At 52.7% G+C, this 22053-nt stretch overlaps 1 protein-coding gene across 1 annotated transcript in view; it reads left to right on the forward strand.

The window, feature by feature from the left end:
• The window catches only part of SCN4A (sodium voltage-gated channel alpha subunit 4), a 111394-nt gene extending 94459 nt beyond the window's left edge, over positions 1–16935 (forward strand). Inside the window, exons 18-25 of the mRNA XM_074940960.1 lie at positions 1327–1500; positions 3034–3156; positions 4420–4698; positions 6704–6757; positions 7700–7837; positions 9438–9542; positions 13589–13859; positions 15743–16935. Coding sequence (XP_074797061.1) covers positions 1327–1500; positions 3034–3156; positions 4420–4698; positions 6704–6757; positions 7700–7837; positions 9438–9542; positions 13589–13859; positions 15743–16935 — 2337 coding nt within the window. The remainder of the gene's footprint in view (positions 1–1326; positions 1501–3033; positions 3157–4419; positions 4699–6703; positions 6758–7699; positions 7838–9437; positions 9543–13588; positions 13860–15742) is intronic.
• The last annotated feature ends 5118 nt before the right edge of the window (positions 16936–22053 follow it).

The following is a 22053-nucleotide window of genomic DNA, read 5'->3' on the forward strand; positions in this document are numbered from 1 at the left end:
GGATGGGCAGGGATGGTATCCCTATCCTCTGTTTGCCAGAAGCTGGGAATGAGTGACAGAGGATGGATCACTTGATGATTACCTGTTCTGTTCATTCCCTCTGAGGCATCTGGCATTGGCCAGAAGACAAGATACTAGGCTAGTATCTTTTGGTCTGACCCAGTATGGCTGTTCTTATATTCAGTGTTAATGATCAATTTAGATGAATAAATGAGATTGTTCACAACTCCCGCACACTCCGGCAAACTTCATTTCATTTGTTCCCATTTGGAAGGGATTTTTGTAACCCGCAAAGGTTTGCAACCTAGATTATAAAAGCCTCGAATGGCCCCAAAATTGGCTGTTCCTAGGGACTCCCAAAGCTCCAGGAGACACCCTTCCTCTCCACTGCCCCAGGGCCCTGCTCTTTGAAAGATGGTGTCAGAACCAAACACAACTTTTGCAGATCCATTCCCCTAGAATGTCCTAGATGACTGTGGGTCTGCTCGGGTGGCCAAGCTGCGGGGCGTATAGTCCATTCCCCCTTTGGCAAATACCACCCACTCTTCAGCATTGTCGGAGAACTTTTTTGTAACGGTGGCTTGATTTTAAGGAGATGGTTTTATCACTTTTCATCAGCTCTGTGGCCCTGGCTGTCAGGGGACACTCATTAGACAAGATTATTGTATTGATTGGTTTAGCGTTAGCAGCTGGTTATTGCTTTGCTATCCTAGTGCCTGAGTGATGGTTTGAAGTTGGTCAGACAGTAAGTCATGGTTCAGCTTGTTTTTGGTTCCCCTTTAAGTATTTGGACTGAATACATCCGGGCTGCAAAAGTAAGTCCTTGTTTGCATTCTTGAGACCTTCCTCTCTGCAACTCTGGGGGTAACATTTTCATATGTGTCTAAGTGACTTAGGGGCCTGAGTCCAATTTTCAGAAGTGATTTAGGCACTTAGGAGTGGCACTGTCAATGGACATAGGCTTCAAGGGGTCAGAATTTCAGAGGTATTTAGGTGCCTAAAGATGCAAATAGGCACTCGGTGGGATTTTCAAATGCCCTCTGCGCCTATCTCCCATTGATTTCATTGGCACCTTTGGGTGCCCAACTACCTTTCAAAATCTGGCCCAAAGTGTCTGTCACTTTTGAAAATGGGCTTTAGGTTCCTAAGTCACTGAAGTGCTTTGGAAATTTTTGCCCTTTAAAACCACCAGAGCCCTTTAAATGCAGCAAAAGGAGAAAGGCCTTAGTCCGGCTGCTGCTCTCCTGTCACTCTGTAGCCGTGAATCCCTCTGCTGGGAGCCCATCTCATGGAAGCCCGACTCATCTAGCTCTGCGCCTCTCCTAGGCTTTTGAAGACATCTACATTGAGCAGCGGAAGGTGATCCGCACCATCCTGGAGTACGCTGACAAGATCTTCTCCTACGTGTTTGTCCTCGAGATGCTACTCAAGTGGGTGGCCTATGGTTTCAAGGTGTACTTCACCAACGCCTGGTGCTGGCTCGATTTTCTCATTGTGGATGTAAGTTGCTGCTCGAGCAATGGAGCAGGAAAGAGCATCTCTGCGATTTGGAGCGGGGGGCAGGGCCTGGGGGCAGAGGCGGAGTGGGAGGCAGGGCCTCAGGGGCAGAGGCGGAGTGGGAGGCAGGGCCTGGGGGCAGAGGCGGAGTGGGAGGCAGGGCCTCAGGGGCAGAGGCGGAGTGGGGGGCAGGGCCTGGGGGCAGAGGCGGAGTGGGAGGCAGGGCCTCAGGGGAAGAGGCAGAGTGGGAGGCAGGGCCTGGGGGCAGAGGCGGAGTGGGAGGCAGGGCCTCAGGGGCAGAGGCGGAGTGGGGGGCAGGGCCTGGGGGCAGAGGCGGAGTGGGAGGCAGGGCCTGGGGGCAGAGGCGGAGTGGGAGGCAGGGCCTCAGGGGCAGAGGCGGAGTGGGGGGCAGGGCCTGGGGGCAGAGGCGGAGTGGGAGGCAGGGCCTGGGGGCAGAGGCGGAGTGGGAGGCAGGGCCTCAGGGGCAGAGGCGGAGTGGGAGGCAGGGCCTGGGGGCAGAGGCGGAGTGGGAGGCAGGGCCTCAGGGGCAGAGGCGGAGTGGGGGGCAGGGCCTGGGGGCAGAGGCGGAGTGGGAGGCAGGGCCTGGGGGCAGAGGCGGAGTGGGAGGCAGGGCCTCAGGGGAAGAGGCAGAGTGGGGGGCAGGGCCTGGGGGAAGAGGCGGTGTGGGGGCAGGGCCTCAGGGGAAAAGGCGGAGTGGGGGGGCCCCAGGGCGGAGCGGGAGGCAGGGCCACTGTCCAGGCACCAGTGGCCTCCCCCACTTCTAGGGAGCTTCCAGCGCTTGCACCTAACACAAGTGTCACGCACCACCTATGGTGCCCAGGCTGTGTAGATCGCCCCCAAGAGACTGGCCCACGGTCACCCATGGCATGTGCGGAGAAGCAGGGTCCCCTGAACCCCAGGCTCACCCCGTAACCAGCGGGCTGAGCCTCTGAGCGCCAACCCTCCGGGTGGGAAATGTCCATCGAGGATGGGAAATGAGGTGCGGGCCCTTGCAGGGGAAGGCAGCACGTTGCCATAGGTGCCGACTCCATGGGTGCTCCGGGGCTGGAACACCCATGGAAAAATGTAGTGGGTGCTCAGCACTCTCCGGCAGCCCCATGGATCAGTGCCTTTCCCCCCGCCAGCACCTCCCGCCCGCCAGCGGCCCTGCCCATCAGCTCCTCCCCATCCTTGCCAGCACCTGCACCCCCCACAACCAGCGTGCAGGAGGTGCTGAGGGGGCAGGGAAGGAGCAGGGGCAGGAAGAGGCGGGGGAGGAGGCGTGGGGTGGGACGTGGGGTGGGAGCTTGGGGGGAGGGGTGGAGTGGGGGCAGGGTCTGGGGCAGAGCAGGGGTGGGAAGAGGCGGGGTGGAGGTTTGGGGGGAGGGGTGGAGTGGGGGCAGGGCCTGGGGCAGTGCAGGGGTCGAGCATCCCCCTGGGAACAGAGGATGTCAGCGCCAATGCAAGTTGCCATCTCCTCTGGAGCTGCCTCGGGTCCATCAGCGCCCCTGCTAATGGCTCTGGGTTTCTCCCAAGGTTTCCATTATCAGCTTGACAGCAAACTGGCTGGGCTATTCTGAACTGGGCGCCATCAAATCGCTGAGGACTCTTAGGGCTTTGCGACCACTGCGGGCTCTGTCAAGATTCGAAGGCATGAGGGTAGGTCCTTTGCCAGGCCTCCTGGCTGGGTGTGGCCCCGGGTTGCTGGCACCTGGTAGACCCAGAGCCGCTAGGTATTTCTTGGTGTGAGGGCCTAGGGAACCAATGCATTGGCCCTGGCGCTATGCCCTGGCGCTTCTCGAAAGGGCTTTTCAGAGGAAATGGCTGCCTGCATTGCCAAAACCCAGCCTTTGGATATTGGAGATAGACCTAAAATCATGAGATTCTAAAACTAGTAACTTTGGCAAGTTCCTTCGCTGTTCTTTTGGGGTCACATGTTGAAGCTTTTCTCTGCAATCACAAGGGCTAGACATGTTGCTTCTTTACTGAAAGCTGAGAACTCTCATGAAATCACCAGCTTCCAGGAGCTGGAGCTTTAACAAGATCCTCAACTACCCTGAGACTCGCCATGAGTGGGCAACACTGGATCGCTCCCCTACAGACCCAGCAATGGGGAGCGTGGAGTGCTCACAGAGGGCAGGGGACAGGACTTCCTGCCAGGCTGGTGGCTCCCTGCACAGAGCTGAGGGAAGGGCAGGGTGAGCACAGAGGGGCCAGGCCCCCAAATTGTATTCGGAAGACTCGGATTCGCTCTCCAGCTGGCGTTGGTGGTGCATGGGGTAACGCAGCCCGCCTGGGGAGATGTTCTCCTCTGGGCCTCACTCTTTGAAGCCCAGTTGCTCCAACTTTAATGCCCTCCAAGTTCAGCCCTGGATTGCACCACACCTGGCATGTGCCTGGCCCCCTGCCTGCTCCTCTCTCCTCCGCGGTGCCAGCCTAGAGCTTCGAAATGGAAGAGGCGGGCGTAGGCCCAGGAGGCCATGCTGCTAACCTGTGCAACCGCCCATGCTGCCATGGCTTTCCTGCTCTTGGCACTCAGTTATCTAGCTACATCAGAGCCAGTGTGGGTATGTCTACACATGCTGCAATCACACTGCTGACCGCAGTGTAGACAGTCCCGTTCCAGCTAGACAAGGTCCCATCTCTCCCGGGCGGCACATCCCGTGCGCTCTTCGGCTTTGTGGAGTGGGGAGGCTCAGATCTGGCCGTGGTGGGGTGTGCCTCACACAGGAACTGCAGGTAACTGCACCTGCAGCATAGTAACTGTCAAGGGGGCTTTGAGGAGTCGCAGCTGCCCCCAGGTGCGGGGTACCTGTAATCCGTCCAAGCAGCAGAGCTAGGACCCAGCCACAGAACTGCCCCTCGCCAAGTCCCGAGCCGCTTCCCCTAGGCCAGCCCTGCCCTCTCTCCCCTCCGTTGCAGGTGGTGGTGAACGCCCTGCTGGGTGCCATCCCCTCCATCATGAACGTCCTGCTGGTCTGCTTGATCTTCTGGCTGATATTCAGCATCATGGGGGTGAACCTGTTTGCGGGGAAGTACTACCGGTGCATCAACACCACCACGGACGAGCTCTTTGACATCAGCGAGGTGAACAACCAAAGCGACTGCCTGGCGCTGCTCCACACCAACCAGGTGCGCTGGGTCAACGTCAAGGTCAACTTCGACAACGTGGGCTTGGGCTACCTGTCCCTGCTGCAGGTGGTAAGTACGCCGCCATGCAGCAGCTCTTGGCCTGAGGTAGCCCCAGGCTGGCACAGCTCCCCAGCCGGGAGATGCCGAGCGAGAGGCTCCCCTGCAGCTCCTAACCACCAGGCTGCCGGGCTCTATTTTATCATTATGTACCTGACAGTAGCACCTAGAGTCTTGACCAAGATCAGGGCCCCGCTGTGCTAGTGCCGAGTGAGTGACCGTCCCTGCCCCAAAGAGCTTACAGGAAAAATAGATAGGACCAAATGATTAGCCCCATTTTACAGAAGGGGTGAGGGAAACTGAGGCACAGAAAGGGGAAGGGACTTGCCCAAGGTCACCTCCTACAGGTCAGATTGGCACCCAGTGCTCAGCTCATCAAAGGCATGTAGGTGCCTAATTCCCTTTGGAATCAATGGCAATTAAGAGCCTAAATACCTTTGAGGATCAAGGCCTAGGTCTCCTGCCTGCCAAGCCAGCTGCCAGTCCACTGGATCATGATGCCTCTTAATTCCAAAATCTAGATTTCACACACACACACACAAGAGCTTGGAACAGGTGAGACGTCATGGGGCCATGAGCAGAAATTAGCTTTCACTGGAGAGGACGTAAAGGAATGCTTGGAAAATGTGAACCTATTCCAGTCAACCTATCCAGATGATACTGCGCCCTAAGGGGTTACGCTCACTAATTAGCTAGGCCATTGACAATCCTTTCTAGAATGGCGTGTAGAACTGGGGGAGCTACCAGAGAATGTGGGGCATGGTGGGCGGGACAGGGATTTAACACACCATTCTTTATTAAAGGAAGTAGGATGATTGCGGCCATTACTATTAAGGGAGCAAAAGACCAATCCCTAGTCAAGTGATGGAACAAACGCTCAGAGCAAAAGGTACGAGACAGCTGTCCTAGAGTCCTAGGCATCCGAGATGGACAAGAGCTGGTAGATCTTGCAGTTCATTTCCAGCCTGTTCTTCCCTTGAGGACACTTCTAATGCTTTGTCCAATCTAGTTCCTCTTGGGCCTTACGGAGACGATTCTGCAGCCTAAATGATCTCCCTGCCACGGAGATTCCTGCCTCCTCCCCCTCTCACCTCTGCAGTTTCCTCTGCCTTGTTTTTAAATAAAGTCTGATTGCTCGGTGACTGGGCCTAGGGAACTCCCCCTGCATCCAGGGGAACTGGGTGGGCGCAATCACATCACAGTGCCGCCCTAGCTGATCACCCATCTGGTGCTCAGCTTCCCCTGCTGTAGTGTCATGCCATCTAATGCAGGAAACGAGATATGCACCCTCTTTTGTTCAGTCACAAACACCACGCTCGCTCCAACTCCTGGTGGAGTGAATGGTCCAACCCCCCCCGAATTGCCAGAGACTCAGGATCAGGTGCTACAGGTTAACACCTAGGCAGTGATCAGTCAGCTGTGTGCTGTACAAATGCAGCCTGGAAGCTAACTGGGAAGCCGAGGGGTCAGCTAGACTTCTGTTTAGCAAAGCTGGAGTTTGAGACAGCTCCTGGTCCAGCTCAGTGGCTGACACCAGCCTGCCCCATTGGGTGACACTGCAGTTTTCCTGGCTCCCCAGACAGACGTAAAGTGCCATCTCCAGAGATCAGTGTAGCTTCTCCCCGAATGGAGCATGGGTGGGGCTTTTGGTTGTTCCATGCCAGGCTGCTTGGGAATTTTTCGACGTGAGGGTTTTTTTGTCCAAATGCCGATTCGTCAAAGGGGGAACTTCCCCTGGAAATGTCTCGGTTTTAGCGACCCATTCATTGGGAAGGCTCCTCGTATCTCGGCTGGAATCTCTGGTCCTAGCGGGAGAGGCTGTGCTAGACCCTGTGAGAGCCCTGTGGTTAGCACACTTCTGAGGGAGGCAGAAGCCCCAGGCTTACATCCTTGATCTGCCTGAGTTAGGACAGGAATTTAAGCCTGGTTATTCCACAGCCTGGGGGCCAGATGTTCAGCAGCCAATGTGCTGAGCTCCCCTGGGGACTGACTCCACTGCTCTGTGCTGTCCCGGCAGGCCACCTTCAAAGGCTGGATGGACATCATGTATGCGGCCGTGGACTCCCGCGAGGTGAGGTGACACAGAGAGAGGAGCGTGTACTGCAGCTCTCTCGTCGACATGCCTGGCTTCGCAGGGCATGCTGGGACAAGGAGCCCTGCCCTACATGGTTCAGCATGGCCCTGGGGCCTGCTTTGGGCTTTGAGGGGCACTCTCTCTGTGCTCTGCCCCCTGGCACTGGCAGGCTGATCCAGGCCCCACACGCACCCAGCTGGGGGGCTCGGGCAGGTGGGGGGCAGAGGAGCCAGGAAGGGAGGGGTGGAGCTCTCACCCTGTCCCATAGCTGAGCAGCGAACTATGGGAACAGGACACAGTCTGATGTTTCATTGATCTCACATTCTGCAGGCGCCACCCTTCCCCTTTGCCTTGCCAGCACCCCCAGCCTGGTCCCCAGAAACCAGCTCCCCATAAAGTGCTCCAACCTGACCCCAAACTGTCAGATCTCCCCTTCTTTTCTGGGACAGAAGCTTTGTCCCCCCCACCCTGTGCCCCCACTTCTTTCCTGTAGCCAAACCCTCCAGTCCCCCTATCCCGGGAGCTGCTCTTGACCTTCCCTCTTGACATCTGCAGCCGGGGGCAGATTGACGTTCTGCGGAATGGAGCTTTTCGGAGCGTCTCAGGGCAGGTGGAGGGTCCGGGGCTCCCCAGAGCGGACCAGGCTCCCTGGGCAGCTCTTACCACAGGCTGTCTCCAGCTTCCAGCCTGGCCGGGGGCGGGGCCTTGGGGGAAGAGGAGGAGCAGTGGGCATTCTTTGTTCTTTGTGCCCAGGACCCCAATAAATCTTAGTCCGCCTCTGAGCAGGCTCTGGGCATGGAGGCACCTCAGGTTCCCATGTCGGGGGAGGCTGGGTTCTCAGCATTCCCAGCATCCTGCAGTGCAGCAGTGACCCCATGCCTGGGGCGTGGGGGGAGTGGGTTGTGCCCTGCACTCATGCATCCCCTTCTCCCCACTCAGATCGAAGAACAGCCGCTGTATGAGACCAACCTCTACATGTACATCTACTTCGTCATCTTCATCATCTTTGGCGCCTTCTTCACCCTCAACCTCTTCATCGGTGTCATTATCGACAACTTCAACCAGCAAAAGAAAAAGATAAGTATCTCCTGGCCCGCCTGGGCTCCTGGCATTCCCGTGGCCCCAGAGATCTGGACAGGTCCATTGGGATCAGCTAGTCCGGCCTCCTGCTAACCCAGAGCACTGCCCCGCAGTCATTCCTAGCGCAGAGCTTCAGGAGGCAGGCCAGGAAGGAGCGCTCTGCGGCGGGCGGCGAATTGCAGCTCCTGGGCGAGGGTGCAGACCCGGGGGCATGGGGTCACAGTGGGAGGTCTGACACAGGAGCAGACCCAGCCTAGGGGCAGAGGAGCTGCTTCGCATGAGCTGAGAGTCCCCTGGGCAGTTCCCTGCCATGCTGGTGCCCGCTCTTCCCGATCACTGGGGTTGCTAAATGAGCTCCTCACAGGAACCTGAGAAGTCACATCCCAGGGGTTTTCTCATTTACGGTGTGTAAAGGGGGCCTGGAAAGTACTCAGAAAAACCAAAGAAGGTGCAGAGAGGGAGTCTCTTTTCTATTTGATTTTGAGCCCAGAAGCATCAGCATTGCCAGGCCTGGCCCTCGGTGCTCTGCTGGGGTCGCTGGGGGGCAGGGGCCTGGGACTGGGCACTCAGGGGTGTTGTGGAGGCACTGAGCCGCTAGGAGGATGGTGCCCTAGCACCCATGGATCTCCTGCACTCCAGCTGGTCTCAGAGTGAACCCCAGATTCCAGGGGTGGGACCCACAGGCAACCCCTGCCCCCCTTGGAGAAACTCAGAGCGGGGAGGGAGCGGCCGGGTGATGGGTGATGACACTGAGCTGCTTCCATTCGGAAAAACCCTAGAAGATTATGGGGAACTCCAGACAGGCTAGGAAGCACCAGGGCAGCTGGGATTCAGGAGCCAGCAGGGTTTGCTGAGCTGGTGGGATCCTCCAAGGAAAGAGACATGAGCCACTGCGAGTAGCTCTGGCTAAAACATGGCTGCAGTTAAAGCAAGCTCCATTCTTGGGTGGAGTAAAGAAAAGCAGGGCAGAAAAGACTCTAGAAGACAGAGGACAGGGAGTCTGAACTTGAGGAGAAGCTGCTCCCAGCAGAGCAAGGCCTGGTCTACACTACAGAGCTGGGTGGGTGTAAGGCAGCTAACGTCAACCTCACTGTGTCAGTGTCTACACTACAACGGTGCCCCTGGCGATGTAAGTCACCCACTACCTTGACCTAATAACTCCACCCCCACGAGAGGTGTAGCGCTTAAATCAATGTAGTCAGGGCGATGCAATGTCCATCCAGACATTGCGTTACTTACATCGCCTGTTGGCTGTCAGCACCAGGGCAGGGGGCAACTGTGAACCCCACGCCTGGCTGACAGCTGGGGCCGCGAGACTCCAGCTGTCAGTGCCCCACAATGCCTCCCTTCAGTCAGTAGAAGCACTCCTGGGGAAGACATGCACCACTGACAGAAGGAGCATAGTGTGGACATGAACCACTGCTTTAATTACTGCAGTAGCTGTACGTCAACGTAAGTCAACTTAATTTTGTAGTGTACCCAAGCCCCAAGACTTGCCAGGAGCAGCAAATTCCTCCCAGTGTTACTGGAAGCTGGTGCAGATGCTTGTTAAAAACCAAAATGTATCCAAGTCTAATAATGGCGATTCCTTTTATACTTTGGAGGGAAGGACATCTTCATGACGGAGGAGCAGAAGAAATACTACAACGCCATGAAAAAGCTTGGATCAAAGAAGCCCCAGAAGCCAATCCCCAGACCCCATGTATGGCACGTTAAAAGTGTTTGAGAGCTAGTGGGAGGGGGTGTTTAGAAACAGAAATGGTGCCGACAAGCGTGAGCCGGGACCAGGTGTCCAGCGGGGGGATCGGGTTTTGTGATGCACCTCAGATCACTGTTACCACTCCACAAAGAGCTCCGGGCTTTTACATCTGGCAATGAGCAGCCCTGGACTCAGCCAGGACTGGAGTTTCAGAGAGGTAGCATGTTGGGTGAGCGCCCTGGGAACCCAAGCCCTTCAGCCATACAGTACTAGTGGAGTATTTAATGCATCATAGACCGCTTTCTTTTTGTTATGGTCTCTTTCTCTGACTGAGGGCTTACCCCCCAGGGGCCAGGACCTGACCCTGAGTACTTACCCAGGTACACTGAGTACTTGCTTGAGTACTTGCCAAGCACCTGACCCTGAGAAGTGCCAAGGACTGATTTTCTCGCTGGGAGCTGACCGTGCTCAGTGCATCGGGGTGGGGGGCACTCAGCATCTCCCAGAATCAGCCCTGTGGAGAGGAAACCTCCCAGGAAATGCTGAGTCCATTAGGTGGGAGGTTTCCCCATGGCCACCCATGGTGCTAGAGCTCTTCTGCTGAGACGTGCCCGCAGCATCCTGCCCACCCATCGTCCGGTAGCCCTTTTCACAAGCACAGAGTGTTCGCCCCATGCCCTGGTTAGCATCCAGCCCAGGCGATTCCATCCCCCTGCCCGTGGTTCCTAGGTGAGAGGAAGGAAGAAAGGTGTGGGGAGGATGCAGGGCAGTGATAATGGAGGGCAATGGCTAGCGGTGGAGAGGCAGCTCCCCCAGCCCAGGAGACAGGGGAAGGTATGTGGTGACTCCTCTGAGCAGCCAAGGGGATCAGGGAGCACTTGTGGGAGAGCAGGCAGCTTCTCCCCAGAAGGCTCAAAACCCACAAATCAGATAAAACCAGTTTGGCCCGTGCTGTTCTAGAGGCCAAGCCAGCACGTGTGGGCATCTGGCAGGACGCGCTGGAGTGCGCACACTGAGTGTGTTAGGTGTCCCCAGCCATTTCAAATGCTGCTAGGACAGAAGGGCCCTGCTGGGACCACGAGCACAGCCCCTTGGTTTGCTGGAATGGTGAGAGTGGCAGCGGTTTTAAAAATGCCACTTCCTTTGAATTTTGAATCTGGCTGAGTCCATCAGGTCTGTAAGGGGAAGAGGCAGTGTGGCCTGGTGGCTAGAGCAGTCACCAGGGCTCAGGAGACCCAGTTCTCGTCCCAATTCTGACCCTGGCCTGCTGGGCAATCTTGGACAAGTCACTTCACCGGCTTGTGCCTCAGTTTCCCCATTGGTAAAATAGGGATAATGATACTGATGTGCTTTGTAAAGCACTCTGAGATCTCTTGATGAAAAGGGCGATGTGAAAGATTGTTATTCCTGTGACACTATCTCCCAAATCTCCTTTTCCTGTTACCAGTTTCATAAATCACTTGCTCGTTTGGATTTCTTTAAGTTTTCCTTTCCTTAAAACTTCCAAACGGCTTGCCGCTGTTCTCTTTCTAGCAAACACGATTCTGTCACTGCTCCATCTTTGAACTGTAATTTCTCGTAGTGCATGTGTTTTCCTTTCTGCGTGAGCCTCATGTGATGCTCCCAGATATATGTCAGAGTTACAGCTTGATGTGCATCATGGGCAATGAGTTTTGTGGCAAAATCCATGATGCTCAGGGTTTGCTCAGGCTTGGGCATGGGCCACACTGGCCACACTGAAGCCAAAGGCAAAACTCCCATTGATTTCCCTGGGAGCAGGATTTCACCTCTGGCCTTTTACCTCCCCGGGAATTGCTGCACATTTGGCTCTGCCAAGCATTCAGGTTCAGATTTTCAAAGGTGCCGAGGATAGTTAAGTGCTTCTAATGATGGGGTGTAAATCAGGGGGGTCTCATCCTTTTTCTTTTTGAGGCCCCCCCCAACACACTATAAAAACTCCACGGCCCACCTGTGCTACAACAGCTGTTTTTTCTGCATATAAAAGCCAGGGCTGGGATTAAGGGGGAGCAAGCAGGGCAACTACCCGGGGCCCCACGCCATAGTGGGCCCTGCAGAGCTAAGTTGCTCAGGCTTCGGCTTCAGCTCCAGGCAGTGGGGCTTCGGCTTTCTGCCCTGGGCCCCAGCAAGTCTAATGCCAGCCCTGCTTAGTGGACCCCCTGAAACCTGCTCGCAGCCTCCCAGGGGGCCTCAGGCCCCTGGTTGAGAACCACTGGTCTAAATTAGCTGTTACCACTCAAGAAAGAGATCTTGGAGTCACTGGAGAGTTCTCTGAAAACATCTGCTCAGTGCACAGCAGCGGTTAAAAAAGCAACCAGAATGTTAGGAACTATTAGGAAAGGGATAGAAACCAAGACAAAAATATCACAGTGCCACTCTCTAAATCCAGCCCTCGAATACTGCATGCAGTTCTGGTCGCCCCATTTCTAAAAGGATTTAGTGGAACTGGAAAAGGTTCAGAGAAGGGCAACAAAGGTAATCAAGGGTCTGGCCTGGCTACCATACAAGGAGAGATTTAAAAGATTTGGGCTATTCAGCTTAGAAAAGAGACGATTAAGGAGGGATAAGACAGAGGTCTATAAAATCATGACTGGTGTAGCAAAAAGGAAGAGAGAAGTGTTAATTATCTTTTCCCACAATACAAAAACCAGGGGTCACCCGATAAAATTAATAAGCAGCAGGTTTAATACAAACAAGAGGAAGTACTTTTTCACCACATTGTACAACTAACCTGTGAAACTCGTTGCCAGGTGATGTTGTGAAGGCCAGAAATATAACTGGGTTCAAACAAGAATTAATCAGTTCATGGAGGATAGGTCCATCAATGGCTATTAGCCAAGATGGCCAGGGATGCAACCCCATGCCCTGAGTCTCCCTAAACCTCTGACTGTCAGAAGCCAGGAGTGGAAGACAAGGGGTGGGTCGCTCCAAAATTGGCCTGTTCTGTGCACTCCCCGTGAAGCTCTTTAAGCGGTCGCTCTTGGAGACAGGATACTGGGATAGAGGGACCGTTGGTCTGACACAGTATGGCGGCTCTTATGAAAATCCCCAGCTTTGCACTATTCCTGGCAGCTGTTAACAGTCCTAGAATGGAAAATGGGGATAATTAATAATTAGACAATTGTGACTGACTTTTTTGAAAAGGTACAACTCAAATGCTGTTTGCAGTGTTGTTGTAGCCATGTCGGTCCCAGGATACTAGAGAGACAAGGTTGGGGAGGGATCGTCTTTTAGTGGACCAACTTGTGTTGGTGAAAGAGCCAAGCTTTCGGAGCCACATGGAGCTCTTCTTCAGGTCTGGGAAAGGTCCTGAGAGTGTCACAGCTCTGTGTAGCTCGAAAGCTTGTCTCTTTCACCACACATCTTTGTCCACTAAAAGACATTCCCTCCCCGTAACTCAAATGATGACCTTTCCCGTTTTTGCCATGATGAACAACTGGCGTTCATAGAATCATAGAATATCAGGGTTGGAAGGGACCTCAGGAGGTCATCTAGTCCAACCCCCTGCTCAAAGCAGGATCAATCCCCAATTTTTGCCCCAGATCCCTAAATGGCCCCCTCAAGCATTGAACTCACAACCCTGGGTTTAGCAGGCCAATGCTCAAACCACTGAGCTATCCCTCCTGATCCATCGTGGGGAGCCCCAGTCATTGAGCCTGGTGCTTGGGAGACATGTCATTATTACATCATAGCATATGAGACATCGGCATATGCCAGCTAGGCTCCATCTTGCAAAACTTACTGACCTCAGTAGCGGGTGAGGGGCCTACAGCATCTCCAGGCAGCACAGCCCAGATCCTCAAAGATATTTTGGTGCCTAACTCCCATGAGAGACTCTGGGCCCACATCCTTGTTGCATGATCACACTGCACAAGGGATAAGACAGATGGGTCTCTGTCCTCTTCTAAACACTGTTTCTCTCTCTCTCTCTTTCTGTTTTTGTCTTCATTCTCCGCTGTGCCCTGTGTGTCCATTCCACCTCCTGGCTTGCCCTTCTGCCTCCATCTTCACCCACATTCCATGTATTAAAGAACAAATGTCAGGGGCTGGTGTTTGACTTTGTGACAAAGCAAGCTTTTGACATCATCATCATGGTCCTGATTTGTCTTAACATGGTGACCATGATGGTTGAAACGGATGACCAAAGCCCAACCAAAATCAACATCCTCTACAACATCAACATGATTTTCATCGTAGTCTTCACGGGCGAGTGCTTGCTCAAAATGTTTGCCTTGCGCTATTACTACTTCACCATTGGCTGGAACATCTTCGACTTTGTGGTGGTCATCCTCTCCATCGGAGGTAAGCGCCAGCCACCAGCTGCATTTCCATTGACTCAGGCAAGCCACCAAGTGGGTTCTGTAGCAACCAAGATAGAGAAGAAAAGGAGTACTTGTGGCACCTTAGAGACTAACCAATTTATTTGAGCATAAGCTTTCGTGAGCTACAGCTCACTTCATCGGATGCATCCGATGAAGTGAGCTGTAGCTCACGAAAGCTTATGCTCAAATAAATTGGTTAGTCTCTAAGGTGCCACGAGTACTCCTTTTCTTTTTGCGAATACAGATTAACACGGCTGTTACTCTGAAAGATAGAGAAGAAATGGCTAGATGGGAAATATGGGTTTGGTGGCACCCCCCTACCTGGGAGACCCAAGGCCCTGCCCTTGAGCCCTAGCTCTGCCACTGTTCCTGTGCCTGCTGGAGTGGTGGTAGGAGTGGACACCCTCTATGAGCCCCTTAGAGAAACCCACCACCATTCCTCTTTGGACAGACTGGGCCTCCCCTGAGCGCTGTTCAGGTGGGCAGAAGTCCACCCCATAGGAGGGAGGACACATTTCCACCCTGACCCCTTCCCCAAATAGAGGACTCGGTGTGGGGGCACCCTACAAACATCAGTCATCCCAGAAGAGGTGAGAGGGTGGCAGGGCCCCCAAAGCAGTAGGTTTCAGAGTTAATAGCCCATAGGGATGCATGGGACATTTCACCCCTTTTAGAGCAATTGTCTCAGGCTGTCTGCAGACTCAGACAGCTGTCACTGCATTGTTCGTGCTCAGCGCATGTTTTCAAGACTTTCTTCACAACCAGGAGAGCTAGAAACATGATTATTTATATATATTAAAGCTGAGATTCACATGACTCCAGGTGCAGGGGTCCATTGTGCTTATACCTTAACCTGGTCCTGCGCCCCAGGTGCTCACCCTAAAAAACTCCTTCCTGTGTGCTCATTAAAACCTTCCCTGAGTGCGCACCCTAAAGGGCTTCCCGCAAATCCTACCCCAGGTGCTTGCCCAAAGCAACTCCCCAGGTTCCACGCATAAAGGGATTCTACATAGACAGACCTTCCCTTCTCCAAGGGGCTCAGGTCTGTCTGCAACCCCAGGCACCTCGCAGAGGGCTCCCTTGCTCCCCTCTTCAGGAGGCACTGTATGGCACACCCCTATAGCATGGACTGGGGTGCAGCAAGGACTCGGGAGAGCTCATTGTTTCCGGGAGGGCATGTCTCATTAGCAACGAGTTGGCTATATTTTAACCTTTGCATGTGCACTACAAGGCTGTTTTAGATAATCTCATACATTCAAAATAATAAGGGCCACCTGTTCCCATGGACGGTATCCTCAGAACACCTCTGGGGCGCAGGGCAGTTCTCCCCGTTACAGACAGGCAGATGAGGCCCAAGATCACACAGGATGTCTATGGCCCAGAATGCCTCAAATCCACTGCTACTGCCCTAACTGCCGCACCGTCCTTGCTCACCAGCCTCTCCCTCTTCTCCCTGTGTGGAAGAAGAGGGGCTAAAGCATGACTGTCGCCCGTAGCAAAAGAGAAGTACCAGGGGGCAGCAGCAAAGAGCAAGGGTTAGACTGAGCAGTAAGCAAAACCTTTTAACCATGAAACACGTCAGGCAATGGGGCAAGCAGCAATGGGACATGGTAGATTCTTAGATGGCGGCTGGATGGCAAATCACAGGGAAGGTAGGACTGTGCAGCAGCACTGGCTAGGGAACTTTCCTGAGGCCTTTTCCAGCCCATGTGAGTTTATGGTCCTCTGCTAAGCACCCTTGCCTTCTCAAGCATTCAGCTCTCCAGCACAGAGAGTGCATCTAGATCCAGAGCAGGTTACCCATTGCTTCCCTACTTCAGCTCATGCAGCAAGCCACGCTTACCTTCTTATCACCCTTTTCAGGTATCGTCCTTTCCGACATCATAGAGAAGTACTTTGTGTCCCCCACCCTCTTCCGTGTGATCAGGTTGGCAAGAATTGGGCGTGTTCTGCGGCTGATCCGAGGAGCAAAAGGAATCCGGACTCTCTTGTTTGCTTTAATGATGTCTCTCCCTGCTTTGTTCAACATCGGCCTCCTGCTGTTCTTGGTGATGTTCATCTACTCCATCTTCGGGATGTCCAACTTTGCCTACGTCAAGAAGGAGTCTGGGATCGACGACATCTTCAATTTTGAGACGTTCGGGAACAGCATCATCTGCTTGTTTCAGATCACGACGTCTGCCGGGTGGGATGGTCTCCTCAACCCTATCCTGAACAGTGGCCCACCGGACTGCGACCCGGACTTGGAGAATCCTGGAAGTTCGGTAAAAGGAGACTGCGGCAACCCATCCATTGGCATCTGCTTTTTCTGCACCTACATCATCATCTCCTTTCTGATTGTTGTGAACATGTACATTGCCATCATCCTGGAAAACTTCAACGTGGCTACAGAGGAGAGCAGCGAACCACTCTGCGAAGATGACTTTGAAATGTTCTATGAAACGTGGGAAAAGTTTGATCCAGATGCCACCCAGTTTATCGCATACAGCGTGCTGTCGGATTTTGTAGACACCTTGCAAGAGCCACTCAAGATTGCCAAACCAAACAAGATTAAATTAATCACCATGGATTTACCAATGGTCGTCGGAGATAAAATCCACTGTCTGGATATTCTCTTTGCACTGACTAAAGAAGTGCTGGGTGACTCTGGGGAAATGGACGGCTTGAAAGCCACAATGGAGGAGAAATTCATGGCTGCCAACCCATCCAAGGTTTCCTATGAACCCATCACTACGACTTTGAAAAGGAAGCACGAGGAAGTCTGTGCCATAAAAATCCAAAGAGCCTTCCGAAGGTATTTACTAAAGCGGTCAGTGAAACAGGCTTCTTATCTGTACAGGCATAGTCAAGAGGAGGGCGCCTTTGCAGAGGGAGCGCCGGAAAAAGAAGGACTGATCGCAGACAAAATGCATGAGATTTATGGGAACAGTGATACACACCTGGAAATGGCCCCAGGCCTGGCTCTTGTACCAGTTGCAAGCCCAGAGACTCGAGCTGCTCCTAGTGAGGCGAAAAAAAGGGATGGGGAGCGAGAGGTGAAAGAGTCGTTAGTATAACGGAAAGCACTTTTCATCTTCCTATCCTACAAAGACTCCATTTGTATCTCTTCTGCAAGAATGCACCCGTATCCCTCTCGCTAGACATTTGAGCTAATGCCATATTACCATATTTCAGACCCATCTTAACTTTTTCAGCAGAACCTCGTATTCATTACAGGTTTTATAATTCACTGCGCCTTGCGGCGTTGAGTATTTTTCTTCTGAGGTAAATGTGAAATCTCTCTATTGCTGGTGAAAGAGAAACACTACGTTTTAAAACGATAGAACCATGGTAGCGCTGTGTTTCAGAAGTTAACGACTGGGTATGGCTCTCCTTTTATTTTCAAAATTATTTCTTAATATTATTTCACACTTGAGGTGTTTGCCCCATTATTGTTCCTGAAGTGCAATGAATGAGAAGAGAGAGATGAGCCAAGTGAAATAATATTAAAAATAATTGCAGAAATGACTAGGTTTTGTGAACAAAAATCTCCAATGTCTTAAAGGTAGCACCTTTCTTTTGAATATTTGAATAGGCGTTATGGATTTTTGTTATATACAGTAAAAGTGCAATTATGTCTTAAAGATTTGTTTGCATAGTTTAAAAAAAATCTGCAGCTATATTCTCAGGGTTAAATGCCAGCTTTTAAAGTTTTTCAGAACACTCATCTAAACCAGAAAGCATTCAACTCTCAACAGTAGGAATATAAACTATTTATTTCCATGCTGCATTTCTGGGTTCCCATTTAGTCTAGGAACTAGATTATGTGGAAGGAAAATAGCCACCAAAATAGGGTGTATGGGGACTAGTTCCCAAATATTCCCACTTCTCTCTACAGAAATACCCCTAGTCCAGCTTCACAAAACTTAACTAATGCACATCTCCTGGAGCAGGAAATCTTTGATCCCATCAGGTCATGGGCTGCCATGTGGAGCCAGATCAGGTAATAGAACAGTTTGGTTGCACTGGAATATTTACAATGAATTGCTTGATCGGGTGCCTTTACAGAATTGAAATCTACTGCGGAAAACCCAGTGCTTTCTTGGTGATTAATACCTTCCTCCCACCTTATGAATTAACAATCCTCCAGGAGGATAGTACATATCAGGGCAAAACATATGTGCAAAGCCTAAAATAGTAAAGCAAAAAGTCACCTTAGAAATACTGTTTCCCTTTTCTAAATCTTATTGCCAACTCCTCCTCCCATATACGGTGACCTCTGACTGGGGCGGGGAGACTTTTCTATCACGTCTCTTTAGTGTGGACTTGGACTTTCTGCTGTGGAAACAGATGGGGTAGGGTTTCAAAACAGGCCTTCCTAACTGATTAGCTTTGACTCTGAATCCTTTGTCTTGGTCGGTCTGTGGATTTGCTCAGAGCCGCACCATCTGGTGTCGAGCTGTGTACTAGATAAGCTGGAGCCTCCTCACCTTTGGCTAATGGAGTTGCCCTCTTCCGTTCACTCTGTTCAGTTTCTTTTTCAGATGAAGTGTCAGAGGTGCCAAAGGGACACGGAGCATCACCAGTGGCCATCATGAAGGGCCCCGGGTCTAGCCAGCCCTGGGCAGCTGGGCCCTCTCTAGATTCATGACAGAGATTTGTTTTCCAGACTCCTGTGGAAGTGGAGGCCTGATCTTGCAGCCCCAGCTCAGGCCAAGCTCCTAGCGACTCCCCGGCAGGCAGTGAGCATGGGGACAGCATGGCAGCTGTTTCTGCGCATGCACACTCAGCACAGGTCTCGGTGCATTCCCCTGCTCCCACAAATCACTCCCCAGCCCGTGCTTAGCTTTAAGCCTGGGAGTTGCTCAGTGGGTTCCAATGGGACCGGTCGCGGGCTCAAGGTTGCCCACACGTTGGGCTGGAGCTGTATGGCTTGAACTTGCCCTTACTGAAGCCAATGGCAAAAGCTTCGTTGGACCAGGCTCAAGCCGTGACTCCTGCCCTCCACTCCCCGCTGGCATGGGCACGCACACCTGGGAGCAAAGGGAATGGTGCTGCTGCAGGGGGCAGAAGGCGGTGGAGAGCCAGCTCCTCCGGAGCACCAGGGTGAGTGGATTGGAGGAGGTCGGGGGAGGCAGGGACATGGCCTGAGGATTCACTGAGCACAAGGGCCCTGCACGCAGGTCCCCTGCACAGGGCTGTGTGGCTGCTGGTGCGTCTATGCCAGTGGCTCCCTGTAGCAGCTGAGGAGTGACTCTGCCGGGGCATCATGGCATGGAACGAGGCAGGACTGTGTCCTGCAGCACCCCCAGGCAGCAGCTGGGAGCCCCTCTGGAGGCAGGCAGGGATTTGGTCCTGCGTGATTTCTGTGCTGATAGAACTGTTCTTCCTTCCCATCGGGTCTCGTTCCTGCTGGATGTTGCAGCTGCAATTCAGGAACCAAGCAGGGGGAAATCCCGGCCAGTGGGAGCCAATGGGTGTTTTGCCACTGACTTAACCAGGGCTGCGATTCCACCCCCACAGTACGTAGCAACAAGGCTGGGAGCCAGCATCCCACAGCAGAGACCTGCTGTTAATGAACAGTTATTGTCCTTCCTGACCGGCCTTGTCCGGGTTATTGTTAAGCGTAGGGGACAATTTCCTGGCGCAAGTGCTAGGGGAGCCAACTAGGGGGGGCGCTTTTCTTGACCTGCTGCTCACAAACCGGGTAGAATTAGTGGGGGAAGCAAAAGTGGATGGGAATCTGGGAGGCAGTGACCATGAGTTGGTTGAGTTCAGGATCCTGACGCAGGGAAGAAAGGTAAGCAGCAGGATACAGACCCTGGACTTCAGGAAAGCGGACTTCGACTCCCTCAGGGAACAGATGGCCAGGATCCCCTGGGGGACTAACATGAAGGGGAAGGGAGTCCAGGAGAGCTGGCTGTATTTCAAGGAATCCCTGTTGAGGTTACAGGGACAAACCATCCCGATGAGTCGAAAGAATAGTAAACATGGCAAGCGACCAGCTTGGCTTAATGGTGAAATCCTAGCGGATCTTAAACATAAAAAAGAAGCTTACAAGAAGTGGAAGGTTGGACATATGACCAGGGAAGAGTATAAAAATATTGCTCGGGCATGTAGGAAAGATATAAGGAGGGCCAAATCGCACCTGGAGCTGCAGCTAGCAAGAGATGTCAAGAGTAACAAGAAGGGTTTCTTCAGGTATGTTGGCAACAAGAAGAAAGCCAAGGAAAGTGTGGGCCCCTTACTGAATGAGGGAGGCAACCTAGTGACAGAGGATGTGGAAAAAGCTAATGTACTCAATGCTTTTTTTGCCTCTGTTTTCACTAACAAGGTCAGCTCCCAGACTGCTGCGCTGGGCATCACAGAATGGGGAAGGGATGGCCAGCCCTCTGTGGAGATTGAGGTGGTTAGGGACTATTTAGAAAAGCTGGATATGCACAAGTCCATGGGGCCGGACGAGTTACATCCGAGAGTGCTGAAGGAATTGGCGGCTGTGATTGCAGAGCCCTTGGCCATTATCTTTGAAAACTCGTGGCGAACGGGGGAAGTCCCGGATGACTGGAAAAAGGCTAATGTAGTGCCAATCTTTAAAAAAGGGAAGAAGGAGGATCCTGGGAACTACAGGCCAGTCAGCCTCACCTCAGTCCCTGGAAAAATCATGGAGCAGGTCCTCAAAGAATCAATCCTGAAGCACTTACATGAGAGGAAAGTGATCAGGAACAGTCAGCATGGATTCACCAAGGGAAGGTCATGCCTGACTAATCTAATCGCCTTTTATGATGAGATTACTGGTTCTGTGGATGAAGGGAAAGCAGTGGATGTATTGTTTCTTGACTTTAGCAAAGCTTTTGACACGGTCTCCCACAGTATTCTTGTCAGCAAGTTAAGGAAGTATGGGCTAGATGAATGCACTATAAGGTGGGTAGAAAGCTGGCTAGATTGTCGGGCTCAACGGGTAGTGATCAATGGCTCCATGTCTAGTTGGCAGCCGGTGTCAAGTGGAGTGCCCCAGGGGTCGGTCCTGGGGCTGGTTTTGTTCAATATCTTCATAAATGATCTGGAGGATGGTGTGGATTGCACTCTCAGCAAATTTGCAGATGATACTAAACTGGGAGGAGTGGTAGATACGCTGGAGGGGAGGGATAGGATACAGAAGGACCTAGACAAATTGGAGGATTGGGCCAAAAGAAATCTGATGAGGTTCAATAAGGATAAGTGCAGGGTCCTGCACTTAGGATGGAAGAATCCAATGCACCGCTACAGACTAGGGACCGAATGGCTAGGCAGCAGTTCTGCGGAAAAGGACCTAGGGGTGACAGTGGACGAGAAGCTGGATATGAGTCAACAGTGTGCCCTTGTTGCCAAGAAGGCCAATGGCATTTTGGGATGTATAAGTAGGGGCATAGCGAGCAGATCGAGGGATGTGATCGTTCCCCTCTATTCGACACTGGTGAGGCCTCATCTGGAGTACTGTGTCCAGTTTTGGGCCCCCCACTACAAGAAGGATGTGGATAAATTGGAGAGAGTCCAGCGAAGGGCAACAAAAATGATTAGGGGTCTAGAGCACATGACTTATGAAGAGAGGCTGAGGGAGCTGGGATTGTTTAGTCTGCAGAAGAGAAGAATGAGGGGGGATTTGATAGCTGCTTTCAACTACCTGAAAGGGGGTTCCAAAGAGGATGGCTCTAGACTGTTCTCAATGGTAGCAGATGACAGAACGAGGAGTAATGGTCTCAAGTTGCAATGGGGGAGGTTTAGATTGGATATTAGGAAAAACTTTTTCACTAAGAGGGTGGTGAAACACTGGAATGCGTTACCTAGGGAGGTGGTAGAATCTCCTTCCTTAGAGGTTTTTAAGGTCAGGCTTGACAAAGCCCTGGCTGGGATGATTTAACTGGGAATTGGTCCTGCTTTGAGCAGGGGGTTGGACTAGATGACCTTCTGGGGTCCCTTCCAACCCTGATATTCTATGATTCTATGATTCTATGATTGTCCCCAATAACTTTCCCAGGCACTCTTCCAGGAGAAAAAGGGCAATTTCTCCTAACCCAGGGTCCTGCGGGCTCGTCCGCTGAGCATACTTGCTTCGAACCAGCAGCAGACGGCTAGGGTTCAAATCCTCTTGGGGGTTGGGGTGGCAGGGTGAGCATCTTTGCTGCAGACAACAGAGTTCTCCGCTCATCAGCATGATT

This window comes from Natator depressus, chromosome 27 (assembly GCF_965152275.1).
Source record: "Natator depressus isolate rNatDep1 chromosome 27, rNatDep2.hap1, whole genome shotgun sequence".
Taxonomy (NCBI): Eukaryota; Metazoa; Chordata; order Testudines; family Cheloniidae; genus Natator; species Natator depressus.